The sequence below is a fragment of the Lissotriton vulgaris genome, unplaced genomic scaffold (assembly GCF_964263255.1).
Source record: "Lissotriton vulgaris unplaced genomic scaffold, aLisVul1.2 SCAFFOLD_1922, whole genome shotgun sequence".
NCBI classification, from domain to species: domain Eukaryota; kingdom Metazoa; phylum Chordata; class Amphibia; order Caudata; family Salamandridae; genus Lissotriton; species Lissotriton vulgaris.
In genome coordinates, this window is record NW_028250986.1 from 151384 (window position 1) to 169755 (window position 18372).

Consider the following 18372-nt stretch of genomic DNA (forward strand, 5'->3'; position numbering starts at 1 on the left):
GTCCAATGAAACAAAAACAGTTTAAACAATAAATGCATCTTTTAGACCCAGTTTACCCAATATGTCTTCTCCAACAATAGTCCATAAAATGTTAACACGCCCATTTCCTAGCCAATGGGCCAGGTCTAGAAAGCCAACATTGCATGTGCTCTTCGGGCCAACACACAAAGAATGAACTCAGTGTTACTCTTTTTGCGTCTCTTACCTTGTGTATTTCTGGAATTCTATCTCCTTGGGAATGGAGAGAGGAAGGATGAGCACAACACAGACAACTGTCAAAGTGAAGCGCTGATCTGTGTACCAGTGACTTGGGTAGTCCATATCATCACTCATGGTTTCATTGAAGTTCAAGGAGTCGAACACTACAAAAAAAAGCATACATGTTTTATACACATGACAAGAACCTTCGAAAAATTATTCTCAGGAATCCAAGCATTCTTTTCCAAGTCCTAGGCCAATTCACAGAGATTGCACTGGTGTAATTTTAGAACCACATTTGTGTCAATTTGTCAGTGAATAAACTGGATTATTGTTTAGGATGGTGACTAGCCACCTCAAGGAATAATCACAGCCCTCGTTAGGGTGAGCCCTCAAAGTCACTAAATGAAACTGAGCTCAACCCCTGGTAGCTATAGCACAGAGCAGGCAGGCTTAACCCCGTGCATGCTCATGACTAGCTCAGCTCGTCATGAGCTACAGTGCTCCGGTGCTCATGACGAGCTGAGCTCGTCATGGCCTTTAGAACGCTCGCACGCTGGGCTAATTCCCCTGCTGTGCTGAGTGTTCTAAAGAAACGGGTGCGGCCGTGACGAGCTCAGCTCGTCATGAGCACAGGAGCATGGGAGCGCTGCGCGCGGCCCCCTCCCCCCCCCCCCCAGCACAGCAGGGGAATGTGCCGAGCAGGGAAGTGGTTAACTTAGAGCAATGTGTAAAAGTATTTATACAGTACTAAAACAGTAATAAAGTTGAAATGATAAAAAATATAAATCCCAATCCGAAGTTAAAATACAAAGAGGACAACAATCCAATAAGGGGAACCAGAGCTATGAATCTTATGTTTTAAGTAACAAGTGCCACTAGTAATAAATTGTCATGGTAGGCCAGGACTTGGGCGCATAAATATTAACCAAGTTCGACCTCAAAGATTTTACCTTCCGATTTCAGTCCTTTAATTTTCAAGCCCCCACAGGAGTACACTTCTAAAGCCCCCACACCCCCAAGGACTTCAGGGGAGGTACTTCGAGACACACAGGATGTCAGGCAGAGGGCAAACAACAGGGTCGAGTGGTCACAGGTCAGCTGGGCAGTTGCAGGAAAAAGTCTGCTGTAACTTATGGTGTCATTAAAGCTTTGACAGGAGGCTAGCCATATGAGCCTGGGAGTCAACTACTTTGGACTTGCCACAAAAGGGATATCGGGTACAATCTTTAATGGCCTCAAACAGCAATGTCAGTCTTCTTTTGATTTTCCACAGGGACAGAAGTCTGAAAATGGCCCCTGACGAAGCTACATTCATGCCAGGCACTAGATAGCGGGTGGCAAGGACTCCTGGGCATGCCCTACCCAATGAGATAAAAGTTCCCAGGGTCAATGCTACACATTTTGTACACCTTCAAGATGTCAAAAGCCTTTTTCACACTAAACGTAGGATCCGAAGAGTGCGAGTGTGTGCGAGAGGCAGTGAGAGTATGAGTGAGAGTCAGACAGTGAGAGAGTGAGAGTGTTGGGGTGGGGGGGGGGGTGGGGGGGTGGGATGGGGCGGGCTACTGTGGTAATCCTAGAGTCCTGACACACCTAACAGTAAAAACAAGTTTGGGGCAGTCACTATACCCACATTCCTCCCTTAGACAGGGCTGGCATAACAAAGCAGGCATATACAGCAAACAGACAATGGATGCACCAGAAAGGTTTCAGCATCCTGTTTCTCCTCCTTGCAAGTGCTTTCTTGTGTTATGGAATAACCCAGCAGATCCGGCAAGCAGAATTTGACACCAATGTCAAAATTAGGCCCACTAGGATTGGAGCATGCATGGTGGGGGTGGGGGGGTGACAAAGGATGGCCCTGTCGAGGTGATAGCGAAGATTTGCCTGTGACCTCATGGAAGTTCATCCAATACCCAGCCCCACAGTCACCCTGTCAAGGGAACACCTCTTTTCACCCAGATCTATGTTCGCGGCTCTGGCAACCGTTTTCACACCTCTTCAAATACAAAATTACTGGCTGGCAGAAGTGGAAGAACGCATGCAAATGGGTCTCTAGAGACTCCAGGCAGGGAATAGAACTTTCTAAAAGGACCTTTACCGTAAAACTTATAAAATATCAGACTTCGCCACAGAGTTGGATCTTTAATAGCTATTAAAGTATTTGTTTTATTGTTTTTCTGTTTCCTAACCGAAATTAGCATTATTAAAAGGTAATTATGTAACCCAGTGTTTTCCTATGGAACAGCCAGCCTTGCTAGAGTAAAAATAGCTTTTGGGGGCTTTTTCCATTGTAAGGACCTGTTTAACATCGATTCTCTACATACATTTAAACACCATGTACCCTGCCCCTTATGGACATTAATGCATACATAAAGGTGACTTATAAATTATTCTTTAAAAAAAAAAAAAAAAAGGGTTTGACCTGTCAAAAGGTGTTATTTTGGGAGCTCAGATTTCCAAGTCAAAACTGCAACAGTCAGGCTACAAATTTTAAGCCTGCAATCATCTTTTCACGGTCGTTGTAGTGGATGGCACAGTGGGTGCTGCAGTCCACTAGTGGCATGCAACTTGCAAGCCCTGGGTACCCTTTGTACCATAAACTAGGGACTTTAAGTAAGTAAAACATGCCAATCTGGGGTATGCCAATCTTACTATGTTGACGGGTGAAGCACAGGCACTTTATCCCGGATTATCAGGGGTAAAGTGCACAGAGTTCTACAGTAGGCAAAAATATAGGGTCCCGGAATCCAGGGAGACGTTACAAAAAGACCAGATTTCATGCAAGTATCAGTCCAAATGTTGGTGTGCCCAACTGCAGCAATTCCACCTCTGTAATCCATACATTTGGATGCTATATTGTCCTCACTCTCCACAATCCAAGTAAATCAGTTAAAATGATTAGATTGCACATCATCATAAACAAATAGGTTGCATGCAATTTAGCCATACTATGTGGTGGAGAGGGACATTGATCGGCAACCTAGACATGACCCCAGAAGGGAGGGGATGTGGCTTAATGGCCAGAGGTGCTAACTTTCAAACTGTGGAACCTGGTTCAAGTTTTGCATTGGCTCAATAAATCTCCACAGGTTTACAAAAAAAAATCTAATGTGCCGCATAATCCAGATTACACAGGCTCTGTCAGTATTATATTTGTCAATTTGTGATAGAAACAGCATATCAAATTTTGCAAATTATAAGGCAAATGCAGTAAATCCATGATTTGTGATACATGCTACAGTCACCGAATTGCTAAATTGCATAAATGCACTGACCCGCGCCATTTCCCATTGTTTTATTTGCAATTTATTCAAGAAAGGTGAAAAAAGGCTAAACTTTCTCATTCCCTATCAGTCAAAAGTTGGTCTCTTTCGAAGTGGCTATTGTTTTTGGCCTATAATTATGTTATCCGACGACAACTCCAACATGCAATCCTTTGGTTGGACACTGCGCCTAATTGGGAAAGGTCCTTGTTGGTAGGCACTCATGATGAACAATAAGGATCAATTTTGATGTATGGTAGGAACCCACCACAAGTCTCCTCACTTGATCCGATTGATAGGCAGACTATGAGAACGGACGGTCGGGACTATAATAAAGTGGACATCTGCGCCTGAATTTGCTATATGGATTGTGCGTCCATTCACCCATATTGCCAAGTAGATGTCCTTAAAGAGATGGCAGGAGGGAGGCTGTCTAATGTCATCTGACCTTCACCCTGGAGGTTTATTTATAACATTACAAGGTGCAATGGAGACCTATGCTTGATTTGTTTGAACTGCATGGAAGCTTTATGGGTAGGGTGGGGGTGGGTAAAGTGTGTTAAAATCATAGTTCTTAAGATTTCAAACACTTCTTGGTTTTATGAAAACACAATATATGTTGAAACATCGGAGTGATAATATTCTGTACAAGAATACCGTTAAAAACTCAATAAAAGCCAATTACATTTTTTTTATTTTAAAACCCAATGACTGCCCATCTTTAGCTGCAATTTAAAGAACAAAGGTAAGAGCCCCAAAGAAAACATTAAAACGTGAAATTGCCAGATGGTCAACCCTGCATGTCAACTTAAAGATGTTCCGTAAGATCCTAGGACCACTCCCGGACATAGCCACAAAGACAGTAGTCCAAGCTCTACTGGTGTCCAGTAGAGGCTACTGCAACATGCTGTGCCTGGGGGTTACCCATGGCAGAATTCTTCAACGTGTCCAGAATGCTGTGGCTAGATTGCTGCTCAGCATCCCTAGATTGTCCTCTAAGGGTTTTACCCTTAGACATCTACACTGGATCCTGATGAGGGAAAGAATCTTTTAAAGCATTAGGTTTCTGCCACAGAATTATGAACTCAAGGGGTTCTTGTTATCTATATCCTCTAATCAAACCCCACCCTCCCAATCATTCTCTGGACATCTGGTGCTGCACTGGCTTTAGTAACTGGATAACTAGAGCAAGTATGGAGTTCGCTACTTCAGTTATCGAGTAGCAAAACTGTGGAATTCTTTGCCTTTCGATCGGAGGCAGGATCTAGAGATAAGAGATAGTAAAAAAGCTCACCGTACCGATTCAAACACTGAATTCCCCTGATTCAAGCAGCACAACTCTGGAGTTTTGCAGGTTCTTTCTTATTTTTTGTTATCTTTGCATAAACAAGTGCATCATGCAGTAAAGAGATAGCCGACTAGTTTCGGACGGCGCCTTCTAGAGGATACATACATACATACATATATATGCCAAACCGCTCCCAATTACACCGTAGAGACGGAAAACAACCAGGACATGGACCACACGGCAAGTTTCCAAAATTAAGGTGCTTTATTCTCCCATCAGACAGACATGACGCGTTTCGTCCGGTTACCCCGGACTTGATCACATGGCATGTCGTGACCACCACAGTGCATATATACTGTTTTCTATTGACTTAAGCTCCTCACTTCTTTACCAAGGATATAGAAAACAGACGTTGGCGAATATCTAAATATAAATAGATACATGCAATTTGATAAGTGTATGAATACAAAAATCTCTCTCCATGGATATGAAAAAACGGAGCGAAAATTTAGGACATAAATACAATTAATAATGAAAGATGCTACAGATATAATGGGCAAGTGCCCGTAATTACAAAGGAGTATATATCCTATGTCCACCAGATATTCAATTTGTTTTATAGGTAAATGCCCTCATACTACACAAATATATAATTATAAAAACCGTCCTATTTTCATTAAGTCCAAAGCTGAAAAATAACAGAAGGAGCCCATATAGAAAGAGAAAACAGTTAAATATTCTAATTTGTATAAATAAACCCACATAGTGCAAAGTAAATCTAATCATTATTCGAATCCTTAATAACTGATAAGCATATTTTATCAATTTCACAACATATTCAATGACTATAACAATAATTCATATGTTATGTTATGATGATGATGATGATGAATATAGCGCACGGCTACTCGGGCAGAGTGTCCCAGCGCTGTACAGATCTGTAGAGGGAGTCAGAACACACCATAACACACTAAAGGCCAAAAAGCCAGGTCTTAAGGCTTTTCCTGAAAGACAGGAGATTGTCTGTTCTTCTCAGTGAAAGGGGGAGCTTGTTCCAGAGCTGCGGAGCACGAGCCCTGTAAGAGCGGCCTCCAATACGTGCATGCTTTACTGCTGGGACGACAGCCAGGGCTTGTGTGGCCGAGCGTAGAGATCTAGAAGGATGATAGAACTGGACAGGTTTCCTAAGATAGACTGCACCAGTACCATGCAAGGATTTGAAAGTCATGGTCATATGTACAGCAGTGTATATAATCATTTATGTATCTTATCATTCAACTATTTAAGATGAAAGTGACTAGTGCAAAACCATAGAAAATCAGAGTATCTAATCAGGAATGCCACATAGCCTCATATCTTATTCATGTTAGTTTCAATTATTGAAATTATAATTATAACATCCCTCTTTTTTTCTTCTGAGTCATATAGTATCTTAATATCTGGATGTGTATATAAGGAGGCATCAAAGATGTAAAGTGGCAAGTGCAATGAAGAAAAAACAAGCATGGTCCTGATTAAAGTGTTAAGAAATATCAGTATGCAAGGCTCACAAAGCAAAGCATAACTGTCCATATATGTCCAAATAGCAAAGCGCAAACATTCCACCCAAAAGACACCAGATAAAAACCAGTAAAACCAAGTAATTGGTAAAACTCGTTAAAATCCGATATAAATAAGGTAAAAAATTCACACAATACCATCTACACATATAAAATCTCTAAAAGACAGTTATAAAATCTAGACATAAATATCATCCATAATGCAGAAAATTAAGATAGCAGCAGATATAAAACAGATTCACAATATTTCTAAAAGTTCCGCTCAAACATTTATAAGAAATTGTATAAATCTTCCCCTGTGTTTAATCCATTCGGTATCTTAGTGTCAAATTGCATGATATATCGACTTTCCAGCGGTCTTAATTTTTTATTTCCATTACCTCCTCTTAACTCTTTGGGCACCGCATCTAATACAAAATAAGTTAAATCATTAAGATTATTATGTACAAGTTTAAAATGGCGGGCCACAGGGTAGCTGGCGTCCGAATTGACAATAGCGTGTAAGTGTTGTAAGATACGATTAGCCACAGGCAACTTTGTGCTGCCTATATATTTAAGTTTGCAAGTGCATTCGAGGACGTAAACTGCAAATTCAGTTTTGCATGAAAAAAAGACCTCTCAATTGATATAATTCTGTAGAAAAAACATCTTGAACTTCCCTTATATTAGTGCCAAATTTGCAAGCTCTGCACGAGCTGAATTTGTAGAAACCTTTCCTGTTAGTTAGCCAATCACTCTTGATTTTTACTTTGGTAGCTACCTCCGGCATGGTTCTATCTAAAGAGTCCCGCATAGAAGGAGCTTTTCTATAGGTGATACCAGGGAAATCTTCAATTTCAGGTGCCAAAGTTATGTCAGATTGCGGGCGCGCAAGTTAGTTAGCTCAACTTTAAGCGAGAGGAGGAAAACCTCATATCGCTTTAATAGAGGGGATTCAGATAGTAAAAATGTAGACAAAAAGAAACAAAAACAAAAGCAGGGTCTCACCCATTCTTTTGAATGAGGCCCCTTGTGGGTAATGTTTTGTGGCCAATCCAATTATTATATGTGACATCAGCAAAGCATTGCGGGCGCGCGAGTTATAGTTAGCTGAAGTAAATATAACAAGGAATTTCATAGGTTTTGTATGAGTAAAATGACCAGAAACCTATGTTTTTTTCAGTGAATTTCAAAGTTTTAAAAATGCTAATTCCTAACTATAACGTGTGTGAAACCTATGGATATATATATATATATACATATACATATATACATATATACATATATATATATATATATATATATATATATATATATATTTTTTTTTTTTTTTTTTTAAACAATGGGCTTAGCCTTCAGGAGTCACTCAACAGCTCTCCCATCTTGACATTCCGGTAAATCATTTGTTTGCCCTACGCGTTTCGAGGCCGTAATGCCTCTCATCAGGGGCTGGCTGCTTTCTTATCTGGCGCCTGAAAAGATTTACATGCATAGTTGATTACACCTCGTGTGCTGCACTCAGCGTACTGTTGAACTGATGCACTTCATGCACGTCAGGACATGTGGTCCTAAGAGAATCATTCTTTTCCTTTAGTAGGCTTCAAGCGCCAGTCTTCAGTATTATTTCATTAAGTCCATATGTTCCTTAGGGACTACTACTTTTATTTCCACATGCGCATAACTTTTCTCCACACGGGTGCCACGCATCACATTTCAGTATGGCACCAGTTTCTACCTATCTTCTTTATTGCTATTGTCCAGAAGATGCCTCCAGGCAAGGCAGTCATTCCTGTTGCTAATTTTATCAAATGGTAACTTGAGGTTTCAGCTAGTACAAGAAGCACTGGCGGTGCGGAGGCATCCACGGCACAGGGCTGTACACAGCATAGGGAGACAAATGGAGCTCACAGCTAGCGTTCTGTTTTCAGCTCTGCCTCTGCCCCCTCCTCACGTGTAAGCAGAACACCAGCATCCACCGACCCCTGCTCTTCACGAAGTCTGCACATTAACAGGCATGCAATGTACTGTGCAAACGCCAGCAATTTGCACGCACACACGCTTTCTTGTACACAGTTGCAGCCCATTCTGTGCCACACACGCCCACGCAGTCACTCATTCATACCCAGGCCCTCTCATGAACCACCACATGTTCTTTTACACACCCATCACCATAGCAGCTGAAATGGAGACGGAAACAGGGCGTCCGCAGGATTGCCTTTTTGGAGTTAATCCCGTTGCTGGTAGCTTTGGCGCTATGGGGCGGCCAATATCAGCATAAGAAAGTGCTGTTCAGGATGAATAACATGGCTGTGGTGCAGGTCATTAACAGACAGTCCGCAAGGGACTCAGTTGTTTAAGTTGCAGAGGGTATTTGTGTTGCAGGGTTTACAGTTTGAGAGGATATTTAGAGCTAGACACGTGCCAGGTGTGAACAATGACATTGTGGATGCCTTGTACAACATACAAACCTAGGGGTCTAAAAAAGAGGGTATTAGAGAACCTCTAAAAAGGTAATCTCAATGTTTGTATTAATACATCAAGATAAAGTCAGGACTAACTAATTTTAGCATGGGACGTGAAATGCCAACAAAATGCCACCAGTGATTGTGGAGGGATCTCATTTAGGATTCCCATCAAAAATCTTGTGATGATAAATATTATCACTTGGTTATCTTTAAGGGTCTTGTGTCTTTAGATCATTGAGACCTTGATCGTACCCTTTATCCAGCCGGGATTCTGACCCACAATCAATTTGGGACCAAGTGACTCTGATCTGATGGGATCAAGTGCAGTGCAACAAAATATATAAAGTGGTGAATTTTAAAATAGGATAGAGAAACCCAGGAAACTTTTATTGAAAGGGGCATCTTCCTGTTAAAACCAAGAACAGTGCAATAATATATGTATCTGCAGTTCAACCAAATACCTGCATGGGGGCCTTGTCTGGTTCACAGTGGCGGACATTCTATGGACTGGCCACAGACCCGGACAGTATCAGGACCAGAATGCCGCAGCACTTATGGTCTGTAGGAGAAACAGGATGCTTCAGTTGGTAGCTGCTCGCTAGCTGAGTGGACAAGCGCAATATTTGCAGGCATGGGTCAAGTTCTTGGCAGGGGGGGGCACTGCACACATCTGAGGAGTGGGCCAGGGTGGAGGATGTTGTACAATTCATATGGGGACTGACAGAAAAAGGTAAGTCCAGAGTGACAATTTTTGGAAAACTAGAGGCCATTTCAATTATGGGTATATTGGGAGTATGCACCGTCGGCAGGCAAACTGGGTGGCAGGATCCTTGAGGGATGGTCGAGGGAGCAGGGTTGGTCAGGGCCCAAGAGGAAGCCTCAAACGCTTGATATGTTGGCTAAAATCCTGTCAGAGTGGTCAGGCGTTTTCAGCTTTACCATTGAGACGGTATTATTATCCACTCTAATTTCGTGGACGTTTTTTGGTGCATTTCGGGTCCGAATTGTTAGGGGGGGGGAAGGGAGCCGAGAGGTACTTTGGGGGGAGGTTTCTGAGGGTGGAACAGGGTTGCGGGTGTGGCTGCACAAGTCCAAGACAGATCATAGAGATCAAGGCAGGAGCGTTCTTTTATTGCAGACTTCTGCCCATGCGCTGGTGCATGTCGCTGAAGCAGCCCACCCCTGGGGGCGGGTTGGTGATAATCCATCAGGACGGGAAGCCAGCATCTGCTTTTCAGCTGTTGGCAATATCACACAAAGCCATGGCCCGGGTGGGGCTTCGGTACCCACTCCTTCAGGATCGGGGTATCTACAGAATTAGGCAGGCAAGGGTGGAGCAGAGAGATTCATGGGCTTGGGGCGCTGGTCATCCAACTGTTTCCAACATTATGCACGCACGACGGAAGAGTGTTGACATGTGTCGTACAGGTGGTATTGTGGTGCTTTTCATTTCAGGTTCTGTTCCCGGGCGGTTTAAAAATATGGATTGCGGGACATTCCTTCATAAAATGTGCAAAGCGGCAGGCCAAGTCCAGGGTGCATGGGACAAATCTAGGGTTCAAGGCAAACATGTATTCAGTTTCCTGGCATAGTAAAGGGGTATGCTTTGGTGTGATTTGTTGCCTTGTTTGAACAGCTCATTTGTGGGAGAAAAGTGCTCAATCATTTAGGGGAAAATTACCTGCTGGTGAGGAAAGGGCTGGCTTTGGTGAAAGACATGAAGGATGATTTTAAGGAAGTAGGTAGGCGTTGGTCAGGGTGTCATGAGCTTTAGACGGAGTTCATCCAAAGCAGGATTTGGAGGAGGGCCCACCTCCTGGCAGTAGACAGGGCGAGGAAGAAGATTAAAAAGGAAATGAGCGCATCTTGTAGAGAGGCAGGCATCGGTAGGGTGGTGCATTCAGACTTACGATTTGAGGATAAGGAGTTTTTCAGGGATTACAGCATGCACCTGTCCTTTATGGGCATGGAATTGAATCTTGTGCAGTTGAAACTGAAGTTACTCAGGGTTTTGAACACACAGTAGACAGACTGCATCGGTTGGGGTGGGGGGCAGAAAAAGGTGAAAGGGGCAATTGCAACCCCCCTTTTCTGGGTGGTGGTTGGCAGAGAAGTTGCCAGTGTTTACCAGTTTATTCTTGTTGACAGTGCCAATTCAGGCTCAAAGGGAAGGGCTAGATTAGTTCATGCCTGAATGTCACCCAAAGTTGAAAGGTTATGTAGGAAGTCTATTTGAGTAGGGGTGAATAGTTGTAGTAAAGGGTTGGGGAATTTTAAGGGTACAGTTATAGTTAAACAGACCTGGAGCGGGTACAATATTACAGTATTAAGTTGTTGCGGGAGGGAGAATTTTAGGGGAGGGGCTAGCTTAAGTTAGGTGGGATAATTGTATAGTGAGGTGTTAGTTTTGTGAGGCAAAGGCCTAGGTTGTGTTGTGCACCTGTTTCAATAGAGCAGCCTTTTCCACACAATCCTGGGGTCAGTGGTCCGTGCTGCTCCCCTCTTCCCTAATAAGGGAACAAATAGAGACATAGTGGGGCGTCCAGGATGCGGACACGAGGTATGCTCTGTCCTCTATCCACCAGGTACATTTCGGTCAACTTGGGAAAGTAGATGGTGTTGTGGACCACTAACCTTCCCCACTGAAGGACTCAAACAATTGTTCACTGTTCTCCATAGGGGTTTAAGTAAAAAAAACGGAAATAGAGTGAGAAAGCAGCAGTCATGGCATAAGGCTCAGGCCTCTACTCACCATCTGCTTGTGAGCACATTGTGGGGAGTAGTACAGGGGGTGTCGCACAGTGCTTCATTTGTGTTGTGGCTTCCCCTTCTCGGCACCAGCACTTAATTGTCAACACCGGCACTTATGACAACTTGTGCCTGTTAGTCCAATTTTGAAATTTGGATGAAACAGTTAGTCATTTTTAATTTATATTAAATTATTAAATAATACCTGCTGCCCAAGCCATTCTTAGAGATTTGGGTGGCGTGGAATAGTCTGAACTGCCACACTTGCAGGATAGTGATGGTTAGTGTTTTGTATGAGTGCCAGCATGGCAGTGGCAAGTGTGGTGCAAGCTGCAGTGGGCTCTCACGAGGAGGGCCCTGGGTCATAGTATTACAAAAATTAAGCACTGGACTGTTATCTCCACATCTCCCCTTCTGGTGGGGACTGAAATGCATGTTTATTTGTCAAGCGAAAAACAGATCAAGAAGCTGGGCATGTTGACAGGCGCTCTCCCTCTCGCCCCCACCAACCATCTGCATTTCAGGTCTCCTGGGTGAGCAAATCAGGGGGCTCCCTCCCATCCTTCATCACAGGAGTGCCGAGTCCCACAAACTACAAAGGATCTTTCATTCTTGATGTAAGAAAGTAAACAAGCCAGATGCAATCCGCTAAACTGAGTCTGACAACCGCTCTCCCAGGTTTCCAAAACCTCATTCTATCAAGATGAGACAATGTGTATATGGACACCTCCCACTGGAGAGTCAGGAAAACAAGCATTTGCAATTCAATAGGTCTTGCATTTACACAAGTGTAAGCTATTGGCATTGTAAATGACAATGCCTTTTATTTATGTTTTAAAAATCAAAAACAAAAATAAAAGACATTGTCTTTTACAATGTCAATAGGTCGAACTTACGTAAATGCGAGACCTATTGCATTGCAAATGCTTGTTTTTATCTGCCGGCACCTCATTCTGTAATTTCCTAATCGTTTGAGTGATTGATCGGATGTAGACCAGAAACTGTAGACATTTTCCTTTTCACATTCTGATGCCCAAGTATTTCCCAGCGTAGCAGATGCAAGAGCACAGTACTTTGCAAATTCGTCTGTAAAGGTATTTCCAACGGAGTCCATTTAATTTCCACTTGTATGTGCAACCCATTTCTCAATAGCAATTTTCTTTGGGAACCATCACGCTTCTAATATTACAGAATTTGTGCCCATTTTCATGGAGGTGCCAGTGGTTTTCAAATATTTTAGTTTGATTCTGACAAATATGTAAATCCAATTAAAATAACATTTATATTTTAGCATGAAGTTTCTCACAGCTGGCCACATGGAGTGAAGCAGGACATGTTAAAATCTACAATGAGTTTGCTCACAAACCAATGACAATATCGACTACAATTGGCGGTTAGTGTGGGTGGTGGTAGCTCCCATACGGACCCGTTTTGATTCACTTAGGAGTTCTGTTTTTAAAAGTTTATTGTATTTTACATAATTTGCTGCACAAGTCTGTTACGAAAGCGCAGAGGCTCTTCCACCTATATTTTTTAATCTGCTTTGATCAGCTCTTATTTTTGGGGTCTACACGCTTACCTTTTTGCTGTGCTCTTTCATCTGGTGTGCTTGCCTGCCACCGTGGCTGTTGTGCCGTTTGAGTGGAGGGCGGGCGGCCATCTTGGGTGTCGTCCCGGACCCCTGCTAGACCAGTGGCAGTGCTCTAGCGGGGGAGAACGTGCATCCATAAATTGACCATGCCCCCTCGAGCACGCAGCGGTTGCGCGCAGTGGGTGCGCCGCAGGCACGCCAAATGTCTGCCCGTCTGCACCTCAGGCGCACTGAGCGCCGGTCAGGCTGTCTTTTTACCTTCCTTGTCTAGGGGTGGCTCACTTAGGTATACTCAGAGTGAACTCCTGGCTCTTGACCATAATGTCTGTAAGGGATACATGCATGGGCGGTCTCTCACTGAGCCCCAAAAATGTGTTCTCTGTAAACTCAGCTTTACTCTACTCCCAACCCCACCTCCTTCAGCCCCCAGAACTCTCAAAGGCACGGTATCAGCCACATTACTTAATGCCCGCTCAATGGTGAAACATGCTACCGACATTTGAGCTGCTATCGGATGGCAATTTTGACTTCTTATTCATCACAGAGACGTGGTTCAACAGCTCTTGCGCCCCTGTGGTTGAATTTGCCATTCCACGGGGCTACAAAATTATGAGAGCTGGCCGTGCTGTGGGGAGAGGTGGAGGGGTGGCAGTTGTTTTTAGAGACACATGGTCTTTCATTAGTGAGTCCTCTAGCAAATTGGGAGATGGGGAATTTCTTCATTTCTCCCTTGCTCTTACGCCTCATTTTACTCTTACACCCCATCCCCTCCCCCCCCGCGTACCCCCCCCCCCCCCCCCCCCCCCCCGGCCCTTGCAGTTTCTTCCTTAAAGCGCGAGAAGATGTGATTGTACCACGGGCGCTGAGGTTTTCAAAGTTTCTGCTTCTGGGCGACTTTAATATTCATGTTGACATGAAGGAGTCACCAGACGCACGCAGTCTGCTAGAAACCTTTAGTCCGGCCCAGCTGACCCAGTGGATAAAATTACCTACACATTCGGGTGGATATCTTTTGGACTTAATTTGTTCCAATTTTTTTTTTTGAGTACCTCCGACCCCCAAACTCTTTCATGGTCAGACCATAAACTTATTGGGTTCTCTTGAACTCTAATGAATTCTGCATCTCCTACCCTCCCATTCACTTGCCATCAGAAGATTAATGTGTCAGTCCTGTCTAGTGTTCTTCAACAGAGCCGTCCTGTGCTTGACCCCGGTCTTACAGCTGCTGTGCAGCAATTTGACACCTGGATCAGCTCGGGGGTGCAGGGCTCAGCCAAACAGGGCTCTGGCCCAAACAAGCGTGCCACTCCTTACAAGCCCTGGTTTTCACAGGCGCTGAAAGCACTAAAGCTTTACTGTAAAAAGCCGAGAGGTGCTGGAGACTCGCATACTGTTCCTCTGATAAGGAGGCCTTCCGCGCTGCTCAGAGGGTCTTTTATGATGCTATAAAAACAGCAATGAAGGATTTTTATGCAGACAGGATTTCTAGGGCAAATAACTGAAAAGATTTTTTCTATCGTAAAAAGCTTCCTTTCCCCGCAAACTGAACAATCCCAGATTCCATCCACCGCCCAATCCCCGATTCCATCCACCGCCCAATGGTGTGAGGATTTGTCCTTTTTTTTATTGGAAAAAATTGTGGGATTTCAGGACAGTTTGCATGTGATTTGCACTGTTCAGAGTAACCAGGGTACGTGTTCCCTTGATCTCTGCCCTCCTATTTCTCCTGCTTTTTTTCGCTTTTTCTCCTCCCACAGAGGCAACTACTTTAGCGGTCCTTAAATCTATGAAATCTTCACCCTGCACAGTCTGGGTTCCGTGCCACCTATAGCACTGAGTCCGCTCTAGTCGAGATCTTCGAAGCTATCAGGGAGTGCCTGGATGGAGGCGGCAGAGCAGCTCTGATTATGTTAGACCTCTCTGCCGCCTTCGACGCTGTGCCACATCAACCATTGATCTCGCGATTGACATCCATCGGCATTGCAGGACTGGCATTAGAGTGGCTGATCTCGTTTTTGACTAAATCGAACCCAGCAGGTGTGGGCGCCCCCTTATGTTTTGTCACCCAAACTGCTTTCTACAGGGGTCTACATTAAGTCCACTGCTGTTCAATATCTACTTGACCCTCTGGTATTCCTGGGTGAGAAACTTGGGGCAAAAAGGCCGGGTAGGGATTTGGATACTTCGGCTGTCCAGCATTGCCAGTTATTCCCTGGCTTGCTCGGGCCCAATTAAAGTGTAATGAAAACAAGTCCAAAATCCTTCTTTATGGGCAGTTCCCTCCTAATTTTAAAGAGTCCTTATGGCCACCGGATGTTCCTTTCCCAAGTGCGACTGGCAAACTAGCCAAGAACCTAGGAGTTTGGTTCGGAGAAGACCTCAAATTTGTGGAACATATTCAAAAACTTACATGTGGATGCTTTGGCACTCTTAAATCTCTCCGCAGGTTTTTTCCTCTGCTGCCTAGAGTTGCCAAAGAGTCGGTGGCAAGGGCCCTCATACACTCTAGTCTTGATTATTCTAATGCCCTTTTTTCTGGTATCCCTGCCTAGGTCACTAACCATCTTCAGGTTATACAAAATGCAACATCCAGACTCCTTTTTAACATCTCTAGGCAGACTAGTGTTCGTATGCATTTGCGTAGTCTACACTGGCTCCCTGTCAAACAAAGGGTTGTATTTAAATCGCTCACCCTTGCGCACAGAGCCATCCATGATTTAGGACCTGCATACCTGAGGTCGCGCTTTGCGTGGTATCTGCCTGGCCGCCTTTTACATTTCACCTCTCAACATCTGCTGGCGGTTCCTCGCTTTAACCGCTCACGTCTTGGTGGTCAGTCCATTACGGTGAGGGCGGCTGTGGCTTGGAACACTCTGCCGCCAGCACTTCGCTCTATTCAGGATTTTACCCTTTTCAAGAAAGCACTTAAAACTCATCTGTTTCAACTACCATCTTAATTGCTTTTGAATTTTCAGTCTCCTCTGCATCTTTACACGCCAGGATACTCCTGAGTAATTGAGCGCGCTACAAAACCTCCAATACAATAAAATTATTGCTCACAATTCACCTATTTGCCCCTAAAAGCTGAAAGGATTAGTTAGTTTTGCTGGGATTCGAACCTGTGACCTACAGGGCATAAACTGTAGCAAGTTCCAGAATCGCAGGTTACAAAAGCTGGCAACCTACAACCATACCAAACTTTGCCCCAAATGATATACGAGAGTAGAATCAATGGCTGGAAATATATTTTGGCATGTCTTGGAAACCAAGCCAATCAGGGCCAGACTGGCCGTTGCGGGCACCGGGCAATCCCCCGGTGGGCCGCAAGGGTGGGGCCGTTTTTGGGCCCCTGGGGGCCGTTTTTGTTACACGGTCGTTTTTGCAGCAAAGCTGCAAAATCGGCCGTGTAACAAAATCGGCCAAAAACCAGCACTGGCAAAGAGCTCGGTCGCACCCCCAATCCCCCCTGGGGGCTGGCCGAGTACTTTGCCAGGGCCGGTTTTGGTTCCCAGTCCAGCCCTGAAGCCAATCTTATGAGATCGAATGGAATAGGACAGTGGCTACTGAGCAGGGCCTTGGCTAGCCTTCTGGAGAAGCACTGTATTGTTTACTTATGAACTGGGTAATGTGCAATACTACTTAGGAAATTTATTGGAAATAAAGTATTTTTGATTTGATAAGCACTGTAATAGTTCTATTCAGCCACAACCAACCAATTTGAAATATTTTGAAAAGGTGAACATGAAGGGCATTTATCGAAAAAATACAGTTGAAGTCTTGGTGAATTGCACAGGTTCTCACTAAAGGTTATGCTTGACAGGCGAATCAAGACTACCGATTATCCGACGAAATGCCACAACGCATGCAGATTATAACCACCAAAACTTTAAAAATGGGCAGGTGATGTCCAGTACAGAGTACACTTCTTTAATTTGAATGGGAGAGCACCTGCACTTCTAAGCACTCCTGCAATTAATTTACCGGGAGAGTATCGGCACTTCTGGGGAGCAAAGAGGCACTGCACTCTACATAATGAGTACCTGCACTTCTATATTTCCTTTTAAAGTACTGATAATCAGTTTGGGTTGTTGGAAATTTATAAACAATCTAGCATAACTGCTAAACCGAACTCTGCTGCAGGGGGGGCTTGGTGGGGTAGCAGACAGCAGGGAGGTCTCTCTCACTCCCGATCCCCCCCCCCCCCCCCCCCCCCCCCAGCGGTTTGAGAGGGGAGAGGAGAGGGTCGGGCTTCAGGCCAGCCATTTTGTTTTGGGCTCTTTATTTTTAACCCAATTGCAGCCCAACCATAAATTCTTTGGGCTCCTGCTCCCAGCCACCATTTTAGGTTTGACGACCTAGTGGCTGGGAGCTTTGGCGTAGATAGTTTTTGCCCTCCTTCCCGCCCCTCTCCTTTTTCTTCGTAAGTGGGTCTTGGTTTTTCTTTTTTCCAGAATTTTAGGGGGCTTTTGGTGGGACAGGTGAGCAGGGGTTTTGGCTATGTATTGTCGCTTAGAACAGGTGCGGTTCGGGGGTTATTGGAAGTTTGCCAGGGTTGGCAGAGGTTTTTTGGTCATGGTTGACGTTGGGTTATCAGCAGGGAAAGGGTAGGTAGGTTAATATTTAGTTTGGTTACACATGTTGGGTGATTGACAGTTGTAAAGTGGAAGGCAGGTGAGGTTGTTTAACGGATGTGTTGAATTTATGGGGTTGTACTTTGATGCATTGCTTTGTATTATTTTTAATGTTGTAATGTATGGGTGGGGGCGGGTTCAAGAAAATGTTAGGGACGGGTCAGGTATGTGGTTTGATTAGTCAGGCTTAGTTTTGTAAGGCGTGTGCCGAAGAATTATAACGTTATGTGCACCGGTTTCAATAAAAAAGCCTTACAGAACCAGTGACAAAAGGCCCTTTCCTTTTTTTAAGTCAAGTGTCTAATAAATGCCAGAGTAGCTATGTTGGAAGCCACTTGCTTTGCGAGCCCCTCTCACGGCATTCAATAATTAACGCATTTCCCCTGCTCCAGTCATAGATTTAAAGTGTGCCAGGGGAGACCCGTGCTCGACTCATGTTAATTTGCACTTAGTTACTGAGTCGCAGGCTGTGTAATAACTTGCTGCTTACAGGGCGGTGCGGTGTTTTAAACAATCAAATAAACTTTTTATCCCTACTCTAATCAACTGTAGTATTTTCGTAAACAGAGCAAAAATTAAAATCTTGCTTTGCGTGACCATGGCAACCAGAGAGGGAGCTGGCGATGTCCATGTTTTTAAGAATA

The 18372-nt window shown here is 44.2% G+C and overlaps 1 protein-coding gene across 1 annotated transcript in view; it reads right to left on the minus strand.

Moving 5' to 3' along the window:
• The window catches only part of LOC147663068 (putative sodium-coupled neutral amino acid transporter 8), a gene marked incomplete at its 3' end in the record, with an annotated part of 197625 nt that overhangs the window by 131417 nt on the left and 47836 nt on the right, over positions 1-18372 (minus strand). Inside the window, exon 3 of the mRNA XM_086950706.1 lies at positions 206-362. Coding sequence (XP_086806832.1) covers positions 206-362 — 157 coding nt within the window. The remainder of the gene's footprint in view (positions 1-205; positions 363-18372) is intronic.